The sequence below is a fragment of the Letharia lupina genome (assembly GCF_014066315.1).
Source record: "Letharia lupina isolate WasteWater1 chromosome Unknown contig_4, whole genome shotgun sequence".
Classification (NCBI taxonomy): Eukaryota; Fungi; Ascomycota; class Lecanoromycetes; order Lecanorales; family Parmeliaceae; genus Letharia; species Letharia lupina.
The window spans coordinates 298,064-311,289 of NW_023502973.1; the positions used below are offsets into that span (position 1 = coordinate 298,064).

At 50.7% G+C, this 13,226-nt stretch overlaps 5 protein-coding genes across 5 annotated transcripts; 2 read left to right on the forward strand and 3 right to left on the reverse strand.

Moving 5' to 3' along the window:
• Positions 1 to 355: 355 nt before the first annotated feature.
• On the reverse strand, positions 356 to 1,300 carry HO133_007669 (uncharacterized protein; the record flags this gene model as incomplete). Its single annotated transcript, XM_037298539.1, has 1 exon — positions 356 to 1,300. The coding sequence occupies one exon, from the start codon at positions 1,298 to 1,300 to the stop codon at positions 356 to 358; it is 945 nt and encodes a 314-aa protein (XP_037155875.1).
• Positions 1,301 to 4,054: 2,754 nt separating this feature from the next.
• On the reverse strand, positions 4,055 to 6,532 carry HO133_007670 (uncharacterized protein; the record flags this gene model as incomplete). Its single annotated transcript, XM_037298540.1, has 4 exons — positions 4,055 to 4,924; positions 4,974 to 5,848; positions 5,899 to 6,208; positions 6,284 to 6,532. 4 exons carry the CDS (start codon positions 6,530 to 6,532, stop codon positions 4,055 to 4,057), a joined length of 2,304 nt encoding a protein of 767 aa, XP_037155876.1.
• A 215-nt stretch (positions 6,533 to 6,747) lies between these two features.
• On the forward strand, positions 6,748 to 7,890 carry HO133_007671 (uncharacterized protein; the record flags this gene model as incomplete). Its single annotated transcript, XM_037298541.1, has 1 exon — positions 6,748 to 7,890. One exon carries the CDS (start codon positions 6,748 to 6,750, stop codon positions 7,888 to 7,890), a length of 1,143 nt encoding a protein of 380 aa, XP_037155877.1.
• A 300-nt stretch (positions 7,891 to 8,190) lies between these two features.
• On the reverse strand, positions 8,191 to 9,051 carry HO133_007672 (uncharacterized protein; the record flags this gene model as incomplete). Its single annotated transcript, XM_037298542.1, has 1 exon — positions 8,191 to 9,051. One exon carries the CDS (start codon positions 9,049 to 9,051, stop codon positions 8,191 to 8,193), a length of 861 nt encoding a protein of 286 aa, XP_037155878.1.
• A 1,328-nt stretch (positions 9,052 to 10,379) lies between these two features.
• On the forward strand, positions 10,380 to 13,001 carry HO133_007673 (uncharacterized protein; the record flags this gene model as incomplete). The annotated part of the gene is made up of 4 exons (XM_037298543.1): positions 10,380 to 10,388; positions 10,478 to 10,634; positions 10,685 to 10,796; positions 10,859 to 13,001. The coding sequence occupies 4 exons, from the start codon at positions 10,380 to 10,382 to the stop codon at positions 12,999 to 13,001; spliced, it is 2,421 nt and encodes an 806-aa protein (XP_037155879.1).
• Between the last annotated feature and the right edge of the window lie 225 nt (positions 13,002 to 13,226).

Consider the following 13,226-nt stretch of genomic DNA (forward strand, 5'->3'; position numbering starts at 1 on the left):
AGCCATGAAAAGACCGCTGATTAGAGCAATCCGAGAGCCTCCCATCAAGCTATTCATGCTTTTTGTTCCTGCATCTGAGAGCTATTTTCGCCATCTTTCAAGCCTGTAACAAAGGAAATCACCCGGTAGGTCGTGCTGATGTGAAGCTCTAATGCCCATATGTCAAGCCTGCAACAAAGGAAATCACCCCATGGAACGTCTAGTCTCAAGCTCTCATCCCTTTCCATCAAGCCTGCAACAGAGGAAGTCATCCATGGAACATGCTGATTTGAAGCGCGTCTGCCCATCTGTCGTGCCTAGAACAAATAGGATTTTCCGATGGACTGTGGTGTCAGGCGAGTTAATTCCCACCGACTTACTCTTCATCAGACAGATTAGTATGTCCTTCGTCCACCTGAACACCGGGAGGAGTCCTATGCCATCTGCCTTTTGCGAGCTGTCCCTGCTGATTGCGTTCCACCATAGACACCTCGGCCTCAGTCCAGCAGCAGTACTCTTCGGGGCAAAAGGTCGCCAGCCACAACCGTTCCATGAAATGACCAGTCTCAGGGTCATTATGCACCATATCTCCTTCAAAGAGATCCGCCAGCATCTTCTGGTAGGTCTTCTTTGGGTGTCGATGAATAGTCTCACGCCTCACAGCAAATATTGCACCGGGCTGAAAGCCGACTGACATAGGCGGTCCGGCATGGCCGTAATTGTCGAAGAAATCTTTGAGATACTGGGCCGGCGTCTGGGGAGCTTTCTTGCCTATGAACTCGAGGTTCTTCCCCAGCCACTTCTGCCAGCATGGGTAATCCTTCCAAGGAATTCCATCCCAGAGATCGAACAGCTCCAGGTCACGTTGGGTGCCGAAGGTAGTGATTTGGCCCACCTTAGTCCCGAGCGCGTTGTCCATCATCTCCAAGGCGGTCATGCCAGTGTGGTCAAAAGCTTTGCCTTGTGTGAAGACGGTAATGTCCTTGAGCTCATCGTAGTACTTGCAGATGTAGTAGAGGTAGGTTTGTCCTTCGCGGCCGTTGTTGTCGAGCTCCTCGAATGCGAAGTCAGGGGCGTTCTTGGGGCCGCCTTTTGAGTAAATCTTGCAGTAGGCGATGACATCCTTGAGCCAGTACAGTTTCTCACTGTAATGTGCGACAACAAATTCGATGCTCGGAGATGAAAGAGTTGTGCTTGATGAGGCTTTGGTCAGTGCTGGAGAGATGTCTGTTGGAGACGACGTTGGTGAGGATGACTCTGGTGTGAACAATGTCGCCGAGGCCGGTGCCGGTGAAGCAGTCTTCGATAAGTCTAAAGACATCTTGATCGCTGGGATGACGGTGGTAGGACTGGAGGATTGGCACCGTGATACACCGGTTTGTCGATTGTCTGAACAGAAACCTGAGTGCGGTGTCAGAGGCTGATAGATTTCAGTAAGAAGACAGCCTAGTCTGTTGCTCTTAGTGGATTTATGGTGACAGTTCGGAAGAGAACAGAAGGATTACATACCTGTGACTGGCTTTCTATGATAGTAATGGGTGGGAGGGTTTGGATAGTTTTCTGGACGATTATTGAACAAGTTCAGTCTCAAAGTGAAGTTGCCAAGCATAAAACTTGATCAAGTCAGACGTGAAGGCACCCTAAAAGCCGATGATCAGCGGACAATGAGACTGCCGACGTCATTACAAGTGAGCAGATCGGAGGTTACATCTGCAATCTTTGGGGTAGAAAGCTTCTGCACTGGATACGACATACGGTGATGTCGCTGCTCCTGCTCCGGCAATCTCACATACCTCTCGGTAGGAATACCTTGATTTATAAGGACCATTTACTCATTATATTCTGCACTGCTAGGTAGTGGCCCGACAACCAGAGGCTTTAGTCCGCAGTTGAGGGGAAGATTGCTTCGATCCGGAGGGCAATTTCCCCCTACCTGGCCGGATATCACCTTGCGGCCGCCGAACCTCGGCACCAAGAGAGCGACCCATACTTGAGGCTGAACTGGAAAGTCTCGGTCACAACTCAACTCTCCATTCACGCTCTGGCCTACATACGACGCAGTTTTTCCGAGCCAAACATTGTGCACATCTGCTTAGACTCCATGCATGGATACGGATACCATCTTTGACGTCAAGTCGTTGGCTCCAGCCATTTCCCCACTCTGAGCGTATGAAGTAGTATCCACACGGAGCCCGCGCCATGCATTTCGGACAGCCATCGAGGTCGTTTACGTAGTAGATATGTCTTTTGCTTCGCGGATACTCATAGTCTAGCGACAAAGCTGAAGGACGGGTCAATTCAACGCTTCTGGTGGATCATCTTCAAAGGTTTTGATCGAAACCTACAAGCGAAGCAAACCACATTGCTATCAAGATAGTACTTGGAGTAGTCTCGGCCGGTGCCGATGGTGATATATACATGGTGTACATTGGACTGATGGATCAAGGCTCTCCTGAAGAACTCATCTGTGGCTCCGCTGCTGTGTATCAGCGCCGCCGCCGCATAAAAGGTCAACTGACGAGTGGGAGTTGTGCAGAGAGAGGGGTTCGAGGAGGAGGATAAAACGTACGCCAGACATCTTCCACCCGGGTAGCAACGAGAGTCGCTTCCAGCGAGAGCATTGCGAATCTTCGGCCTTTCTCTGATTGGAGCCATCTCAAAGGAAGCCGCCTTCGGGATCCGTAAAGCGTCCAACGTCTTGAAGAAGGGGAGTGCTTTTCAAGATTGAGCAACGGAAGTGGTGAAGGAAGCACACTGATGGTCCTGCTTCGAGCCTCGCAGCATGGCCTCAAAATCCAGCCTAATCAACAACAGACGGTGAACAATAGCTCAATATGCAATGTTGCATTCAGCTCCAAACTCAGAAAGGCCTTCGGCCAGCCTTGTGCACAATTGATTGCAGTCAAATGCGAAACTGATTGCCTGAAATACGCCTTCCAACTAGCCTTGCAAACAATTGGCCATAAATAATGGCTCAGTGTGCAACTTTCTATCCGTGTCTCGAATTACTCGGTCTTGCCAGGCATCAATCCATTTCAACGACTGTCACCAAGGCTAGATCCGTTGGCAAGCAGGAAGGAGGATGTCGAAAAGGCGACCGCCCTCAAGGACAGCCTTGCAGACCAGATAAAGCTGCAGCTCACCAGATGCATGCCAATGAGTCACTGGGCTGCTTTATCTCTGGAGATAATCTCACTTTACTGGGGACCAAGACGCAGAATTCTACCAACTGAACACTTCTGGCGAACGTCTGGGGTTCACTAAGCTTGTCAGTACGCAGGATAAGATAACGCTGGCAACGGACTATTCTATGATAAGCCTGTAGAGTACCTGTAACGTAATGAGTCATTTCCGATGAAGACTCGCCTGCATACCTATACTTTCAAGTAGTCTGCGTTGCAAAGGCTGTCGATCCAGCTCGAGCGAACCTCGGCGCACCCTCAGAACCCTCATACATTCGACATCTCTGTTCATTATTGTCGGGAGAACAGCATCTGCCTCCGGACTGGGTTCCGATTCTCTCCCGCTGTGCATCAAGCTCGATCCCACGCCTGACAGCACCGAGGTCTGCCAGCCACGTGTTGGATCAACCATCCAATTCGAATGAGGTATTAAAACTGGCCCAGGACAGTCCTGAGACAGTTTAATTCATGCAATCTACACATCACTCAACCTGAATCTTGACATGAGTAGGTGAACCTCGAGCAGAGGGAGCCCGGGCTGAGGATCAGTTCCTCGGTCTGGCCTGTACAACCATTCAGAGTATAGGAGTGTCTCCCTACAATTAGAAGTCCCACACAGAAAATAGGCGAAAAAGTTCCAGGCATGTCGCCAGAAGGAGCAAATGATCCCGAGCAGAGGAAGTCTTCGACGGGAAGGACCCTCATTCTGGCCTGTACGGCCATAGAAGACGAAGGGAGCATCTCGTGTCAGGTCTCGGAGGAGTTCCTGACAGATGACTTGAGGGAATTGGAGATCCCCGGACAGAAGGAGTCTTTGTTGGGGAGGGACCCACAGTTGGCCTGTATGGCCATAGAAGACAGCGGGAGCGTCGCTCCGTGCATCATGAGTGGCATCATAGATCATCCAAGCCACCATCTACCCTCCCCAAGAACTCTCCTCTCCCCCCATTCAATAGCTCATCAACATCAACGCCACCAGCGGTAAGATACCTCTCACTAACTCCGACGTTGACTCTCTGGCCCAAAAGCCCCTTTAGCTCACCTCTGAGCGCCCCCAATTCGCCTTTCGTCAAGCTCCTAGCCTCCTTCTCCTTCTTCTTCCTTCCCTGACCCCTTCCTTTTTTGCTCGCTTCTCCAGCCGCAAACTCCTCGCTGTCATAGTCAACACCTAGGTCCTCGGCGGCAGTCTTCAGCCAGTTGTCTTCATGGCCTTTCTTCTCTTTAGCAAGGGTTGCGTCGGAAATTTTCTTGCTAAGTATCACTCGAGGTTTCAAGCGTGAGACGACACGGGTGTCAAGGTCAAGCGTTCGCATGAAGAATTTTTTGCGGTCACCGTCATGCTCGCTCGCTTTGCGCGCGTGGACTTTAGCAATGAGTCGACGCATACCCTGGACTTCTTCAGGCGAGCACAACAGGATGCTCGAGCCCGATTTCTCTGCGCGGGCGGTTCTTCCAGAGCGATGAACATACATGTCGGCTGCTCGAGGCAGGTGGTAATGGAGGACAAGCTGAACGGAAGGGATATCAAGTCCTCTGGCTGCAACATCCGTCGCTATCAATATAGAGGATGGCGATGAGGCGGATGAAAAGCGCTCTACGGAGCGGAGCCGGGCTTTCTGGGGCATCTGGGAGTGAAGAGCGTAGGCGGGGAGACTGAGATTTTGGAGAAACGGTGTAAGACGACGGACAGACGTTATCGAGTTGGCGAAGATAAGCGTCCGCGTGTGTGGGTGGAGAAGTAACGTCGAGTATAGATAAAGGTCCTGCGGGTCCTTGTTAAAGAGAGAAGCAGTATTGGACTACTGTACAGACCTTTTCTATCCCAGCACACTCGACAATTCCTTCTTTGAGGCCTGTCGCCATTTGCGAGATGGGGTTGACATCAATGAACTTGGGCTTTTGGTCTCGAAAGTTGAGCTTTTTCAGTAAATACTCGAGGGATTCTCGTTTGCCCATCAGATCGCCACCTTTTGGTTTTCCCTTCCCTGCCAGTTTCTGCTGCAAGTCTTTTTGAAACGTGGCAGAGAAGACTAGCGTCTGTCTTTGCTGCTTCCAATCAATTGTTTCCGAATCGCGTTCGTCTTCGCCATTTGTTGCTTCATTTGTTCGGTCTAAAACACTAAGAATCTCTTCCACCTCTTTGAAGTGGCCTTCGCTCAGCAGCCGATCGGCTTCATCCACAATTAGAAACTTAATTCTACGTAAAGAATCTATCAGGTCCTGACTTCCACTAATGACTTCCCACAAGCGACCAGGGGTCCCAACGATAATATCAGCATGGGCAATCTGACGCTGTTGCTTATGCACAGACAGACCTCCAGTCAGGGTCGCTATAGAAAGCTGTGCAGAGCCGCGATCCGAACATAAATCTGTGAGATGTGCAGACAACTGATGCGCAAGTTCTCTGGTGGGTGAAAGAACCAGGGCCAGAGGGCTTTGCTGCCGTTCCTTGCCTTCCGCTTCTGCATATGGTACTTTACTACGAATAGTCTTAAGGTAGTGCTCGTAGATAGGTATTCCGAATGCTAGCGTCTTGCCGGATCCGGTCGGTGCTTTGCCTATAACGTCGTGGCCACCCAAAATTTCTGGTATAGCGGACCGTTGTATCGCAGTCGGCTGCAAGAACTTCATGCGGGCGAGAGACGAGATTGTCCGAGAAGACAGATTTAATGGTTCCCACGCAGACACTAGGACCGTTAGTAATAGAAGAAATTCTCGATCATCCGTTTCCGCTTACCATCGCCTTCCTCGTTATCTGCTATATCACGACCCTCGTCTGCTGTGCCCAACACCTCGAAGGTATTTTTTGATGCCTTGGGCTGAGACGTGGCCTCCTTCTTCTGCTTTTTGTCCTGCTTCCGACGCTTCTTCTCAACCCTGCTAGTAGCTTTCTCCCTTGGGACCTTGCCCTTGGACCTCCGTGGGTCCACATGTGTTTCCGATTCCTCTTCGTCAAAGCCTTCCCATTCTTTCTCATCTATTCCTACAGTAGTATCTGGAGTCTTAGGTTCCTTACTCCTTCTACTTGCGAAATCGTTGGACAGAAGCTGCCTTGAGTGGTCAGTATACCGCAAAACAAAGTATACCGCAAAACAAGATCCTCAAAGGCCATGCTTACACACCTTGTATTCCACCTTTCCAAGAGTTGGATCCTTCACAACGTCGACGTCTGAGAGCTCTTCCAAGCCAAAAAAGCCTTCGGCATCCTCTAAACGGTCAACAGCCACCTGATTCCATGGAAGCTTGTCAAGGACAACGGCTCCACCATTCGAACCTTCTTGCGAGCCGTCGTTCTCGAGATCGATTCGTTGTCTTTTTTGAGCCTTAAATGAAGCCAAATCACGGCGCCTCTTCTTTTCAATCGGCGTCATACCGGGTGCTTGCTGAATCGTACTGGCGGGGGAAACGCAAGCATAATCGTATGGGAACACGCTACACTTAAGCGTGTTCCCATACGATTAGGACTCATGTGACAAAACTAAATTTTGTCGAGATGCGCCGGGTAGGAAGGGTGAAAAGAACTCCAATTTCCAAACCACCCCCACTCAACTTCACCCCGCCCTCCCGTTAATCACGCTTCCCAGCAATGGGCAAATCCTCCAAAGACAAACGTGACGCCTACTACCGCCTTGCCAAAGAACAAGGCTGGCGCGCCCGTTCTGCCTTCAAGCTAATCCAGCTCGACGAGCAATTCGACCTTTTTTCTGGTGTTACCCGTGTTGTTGACCTTTGCGCTGCTCCCGGAAGCTGGAGCCAGGTGCTGTCGAGGGTCTTGATTAAGGGAGAAAGCTTTGGGAGGAGGGCGTGGGAGGAGAAGCAGAAGAGGGAAGGTGAGGCGCTGCCAGGCGGAGTTGAGGAGAAAGAAGGGGATGGGCATCGAGATGGGGAAGAGGAAAAGCAAGTGAAACTGGGCGAGCTGAGGCCGAGGAAGGATGTCAAAATCGTGGCGGTGGATCTACAACCGATGGCTAGCCTGGAAGGAATCACGAGCTTGAAAGGGGACATCACTACCCCGTCTACAGTCACAAGGATACTACAAGCCTTGGACCCAGACACATATGTCAATGACGCTGAAGACTCAGGAAGCCATCCGGTTGACCTCGTGCTCAGCGATGGCGCGCCAGATGTCACAGGCTTGCATGATTTGGACATCTACATACAATCCCAATTACTGTATTCGGCACTCAATCTCGCGCTGAGGATATTGAAACCGGGAGGGAAATTCGTGGCTAAAGTCTTCCGAGGAAAGGATGTGGACTTGACATATGCGCAGCTGAGATGCTTCTTTACAAGCGTACATTGTGCAAAGCCGAGAAGCTCGAGGGCGAGCAGTTTGGAAGCCTTTGTAGTTTGCGAGGGATTCAATATACCAAAGGGATACAAAGTTGATCCTAAGCGGCCGGTTGGGCTTGGCGCTCAGGTTCCTGTGCCAAAGAAGAAGCAGAAAGACATACAGTCCTCCGATGGTGGTGGTCAAAGACGGACTGTCCGAGAGGACGGAGTCAGTGTGCTAGACTTGGAGTCTGACGGAGAAGAGGATAAGAATCGATGGATCGCTCCATTCGTCGCTTGCGGAGATCTCTCAGCCTGGGATGCCGATGCCACGTATCACTTACCGAAAGACAGAGTCAGTCTAGATCCTGTTCAGCCTCCCACTGCTCCTCCGTATAAGAGGGCTTTAGAGCTGCGGAGGCAGCAAGGTGGGCTGTATGGGAAGACTAGCCAATGAGGCGCCAAGGTATTCTCTCCCTCTGACGTTAAGGGCAAGCAAGTAGATGAAATATCGCCCTCGAGACGCTGAGTCCGGAAGGCCAAACGCCAAAGGAAGCGACTGTAGGTGGGTGGTGAACAGCCTCCCACAATTGTTTAGTAGGTATCTGCAGAAATTGGCATAAGAGCTGATGGGTCTCTAGATGGTTAGTGTAGGTGTCTCGACTCGCAGTAGAGCTTTGAAAAATCCTGATTCATCGAGAACTAAAAATGTCTATCTGTGCCAGTTAAACCTTTCCCCAAACCCATTCTCCCTGCACTAAGCACATCCTTTACACATATCCGCCTGATCACTGTACGTCTCGATATAATTCCAAAAATCCCACACTTTGGGTACCACCTTGTTTTTTCCTTCGCAAAGAAGACCCATACCAACACCGCTTGAACCAGAACATGTCGTTGCCGTCGCCAGGTTGATCTTGTGCTCATAATCCGATACAAGTGTATCCTGCATATACCCTTCCGTTCTCGCCGGAACAGTCTGACACATCCGCTGACACTCAGCCACCAACGGCGCCGCGTCCATCTTAATTGTACCAATCGCCGAGGGATGAGCATGCACCTTCCTCTTCTGCCCATTCCAGTAATAGTTATCTTTCCCATGCATGGCCTCGGCGCAAAACTCATTCCCATCACCTGTGGACCAACATTGTTTCCTCTCCTCCTCCATCCAGCTAAGGCATTTTGGCGCTAGGAGATAGCGCTCGTAATCGAATCTGTTTAGATTATTATTGAGGGATTCCAATTCGCCGCTCGCACACGTCATGTTGAAGGCGTAGCTTTTGTTCTGGTGGTAATTGTAGTAATCGTAACCGTAGTAGCTGCCGTAGAATTGACCGTAGACTGCAGGCAGGTCTCTGGAGGGCGTGTCGATGCAGTAGCACTTCGAGAGGCGGAAGATGTCGCCTTCGAACTCGTCGTCGGCACGATGCTCGGGTTTGTCCTTGTTCCATGGGTCGAAGGGTGGGTTGGCGGTTGTGCGCTTCGCCAGAGCATGAGTTGAGATGCCAGATGCTACAGGGTCCAGGTGGGTTGTGGTGTTTTGCGAGCTTTGGTGAATCGGTAGGCCGGCGGTGAGGCTCGCAAGCAAGAGAGCGAGAAAGGTGAGGATGGGAGACATTTTCGAAAATGTAATTGTAGTTGTTTGTTAGACCTTTAGATGTTGCTTGGTGGGAGTGACAGCGGTCCAAGGTATTTGGATACTTTCTGAAAGTCAGATGGGATGATGATGGGAGATGTATAAGATGAAGGAAAGGTCTGAGGTTCTAAGGAACTCAAGTAGCCAATTTTCGATATTCCATTTTTTTATTGGAATATATCTCAGCCTGACTCATTTGGCTTGAAAATTCGAAGCTTGGCTTGGTGACTCTTTTGCACAACTTGGCATTTGAGAGCTTGGCGACAGGATATTTAGAGATTTTTCGAGATTTTTCGAGATTTCTGTACGCAAAAAATAAACTTGTGCGTGACACAGAGTTTGTACATCCTGCGATACGTCTGGACCATGAGATCTTTCGAGGGCTACCCTCCTTGCTGCTTTGTTCAAATCCACAGTCAAGATGCACTCGCTTCGCATCATCCGGAAGGTGCCCATCAAAGCAATCCTAAGAAGATTTGACCTGCCCAAAAGACTTGGGTCGTCAACAATAAAACAGTCGCGTTCAGACAAAGTTTTCAATAACAAGAGAAGCGATAGCATAGACACTTTTAGGAACTACAAAGACACCGGAAGAACTCAATCTCCCAAGACTAAAAAGAAGTGAGGGCGTCTGGAATTTGCAAGCGCCGGCGTCGCAATGCATTCTTCAAGGGCTGTAAGACTGGTGTGGGGACGACAGGGAAGTGTCGAATTTGAGGATGAGGAGCAGAGGAACGTGTAAGCCCAGCTCAGCTATACCACATTGGACAGAGACTCCATGACTTTTCCGATTAAAACTGCGAGGCAATTTCTGATTGACGACGCCGAACCTCTAAGTTTGAGGAAAGGAGAGTACTAGATCGCACGTACCTTAACCTTGTGCACGATTAACAGGCAAAGAGATAATTCAAAGCATAGTACATTGTCAGTGTTCCATTGGCGCTTCACTATAGTACACCTGGTACCTACTCAAAGTCATACTGTTCTCTAATCATTCTATTGGTTTGTGTCCAATCGCTCTGAATCGTCGGTCTGATATCTTAATAACACGCTAGCCATCTTGAGCATTGGCGGCTTGGCATAGAGTATGGCGCTACCAAAAATTGTAACCTCACCAAGCTTACCTTGTTTCCTAGCAAACTGTTCGACATTGATTTCGCAAACACCCTTTCTCATTGACACACGCAGTCCTGTGATCGTCCGTCTCTAAGCACCCTCCCCTGTCGGCCTGCCTGTTAGCGACAACATTATCGCCTCAATTTCGCTCTGCTATCCACAACTCCATCCCCTACAACTAATACAAGATCTTGATGGCTTCCGTGAGTTTCTGTCTCCACCTACCACCCATGCTGTGTCTTGCATGCGTGACAAGAGTTAGGTGAGACCAGACTGCTGACTACCCGATAAGCCACGCCCATACTACAACCAAGGTCATCTTCCTAATGGTGCGAACAACGCCGCGAATATGAGCTCGGCAGGTGGCCAAGGATCCAATTTTCTCCCAAACAACGGCCGTATTGTACAGAGTGGAGCAACACGCATTTTGTGCGTTGCTGATGTTCGAGGTACAACTCAGTTGCTCCTTGTAAGCTCCCTGGTTCTGACCTCAACACAGGCAATCTGAAATCCTTGAACGACCTGGCCCAGCAAGCAAAAGCAAATTACATCATCCATACTGGCGATTTCGGCTTTTATGACGAAGACTCACTGCAGCGCATTGCTGATAAGTATGCCTTCCTGGCCGTTATCGAGTTGCACACATGGGCACACGACTGACTGGTTTCCTCAGAACCCTCAAGCATGTCGCTCAATACTCACCATTACTTTCCGAAAATACAAAGCGTGTAATACAGGCTTCTCAGCCCCAGAATTATGATGTCAAACAACGCTTTTCTCCTCATGAGCTTCAGCTCTCCGAACTATCCATGTTCATCGACAAGAAGCTCAAGTTGGATGTTCCCGTCTACACAGTATGGGGCGCTTGCGAAGACGTCCGTGTACTGGAAAAGTTTAGATCCGGAGAGTACAAAGTGGACAATCTGCACATTATTGATGAGGCAAACTCAAGACTTCTCGAAGTTGGCGGAGTGAAGCTGCGACTGCTTGGGCTGGGTGGCGCAGTGGTCATGCATAAGCTGTTCGACAACGGAGAGGGACGTACGACAATTGCCGGAGGGCAAGGCACTATGTGGACTACGCTGTTGCAAATGGGAGAGCTGGTGGATACAGCGAATCGTGTCTATGACCCTACAGAGACTAGAGTCTTTGTCACACATGCTTCACCAGCACGGGAGGGCCTGCTGAACCAGCTCTCCGTCACCCTCAAAGCCGACTTCTCAGTATCCGCTGGGCTTCATTTCCGATATGGTAGCTCATACAATGAGTTCAGCGTCAACCCTACTCTGGACCACTACCGTGGGAAGCTTGCTGCGTCAAAAGCATCTTTCAATGACGTTTGGGAGACGGTCAAGAGCGAGGTAGAACCAGCTGTATCACAAAATGAGGCCCAAAAACAGCTACTCGACAATGCTCTAGACATCGTCACAAAAATGCCTACAGTGGCAAATGGAGGTAATCCATTCAGCCAAGCTCTACCTGGGCAAGGTACAGGTGGCCAGGTGGATGAGAGTGCTTTCAAGAATATGTGGAACTTTAATCTGGCTGACGCAGCGTTCGGATACTTGGTATTGGAGATTGAGGCCGGAAGAATCGGCACAGAAATGAGAGCGCAAGGTTTCAACTTTGCACATCGCGGTAGTGGAGGGCCAAAGCAGGGTGCCACACAACCCGTTCAATCACCAGCTCAAGCTGGACCGACCAACGCTGTCATGCAAGGCATGGGACCACCCATCAACCGTGCTCCTGTCGCCCCATCGTCCCAGTCTAGTCAGCAATTCAGTCAAGCTCAACAACCCGGTCAGCAACCCAGAAGTCAACAGCCACCCACGCAGCCGAAGCAGGCCCCTGCTCAACAACAACAACCGCAACCGCAGCAACAAAATAGGGGCCCGCCGAGCCAAGCTCGTCCTTCGCCAACCCCAGCCACGCCTGCCCAAAACCAAGTGAAGCCAGCTACACCCCAACCTACGACTAGCACGACTAACGCTGCTCCTTCTGCTGTTCCATCTGCTGCTCCTAATGCTGCTCCTTCTGCTGCTCCTTCTGCTGCTCCAAGCTCAGAGAAGCATGCTCCATCAACACAACCTTCCACGCAGGCACCGGAACAGGTCAATGGCGCAACACCGGGTTGGAATAGCACATCAGCCGATCTCCCTTCTACTAGCACGCCATCGACCAAGCCTGCCAACAAGCCAGCTTCGCCAGCTGTCGAGAAGAAGCCAAGCACAGGTTTGTTCATCCACAACATGGAGAGCGAGCAAGCTGTCCGCGACATCTTCCCCGATGAAGACAAATCCAAGATTCTGAAGATTGAAAATTATGGCAAGACGAATCACGTAGTTCATTTCGCGAATCACGAAGATGCACTCGCAGCGTTGAATCGTCAACCGGCAGAATTCAAACAGAAGAACGCTCCACAAGCACAGCCAGGCCAACCCCGGAAGCCGAACATCAAATGGTACGATGATCGAGGACCAAAGCCCAAGTTCCGAGAGAACCAAGGCGGCCAAGGAGCGGGTACCTGGCAGGGAAGCAACCGATCAGCATCTGGGTCTGGTCCTAGACCTGGATACCAGAGCGATCGCAATGCTAGTGATAGCGAAGGTGGTCGAGGACGTGGAGGATTCCAAGGTCGCGGTCGTAGCCGAGGGGGCGAGCGAGGCGGTAGAGGAGGCCGTGGCGGACGAGGTGGGGGGAACAACAAGGCAGGTGGAGACGAGAACTCAACACCAGCAGCACCGGCTGCTCAAGACTCGAAGCCCGCGACGACGCCTGCGGCCGCGGCTGCAGCCCCCTCCGGCGGTGCGTCTTGATTTGTCTTTGTTCGAACCTTTCCTCAGCAGAGTATGGCGCGCTCGAAACGATCAAATTTCTTTCGGAGAAGACACAGCGCACCGGCTCGGAACGTGCTCTCGATGTTTTACAATTACTTAACCGGCGACCTTTAGAACTCGACACTTTCGTCGAGCAGAGGAGGCGGCTGAAGATAGAAGGCAGGGGGGTTTGCAGGAGCTTTACATGGTTCGTTTCATCCATAC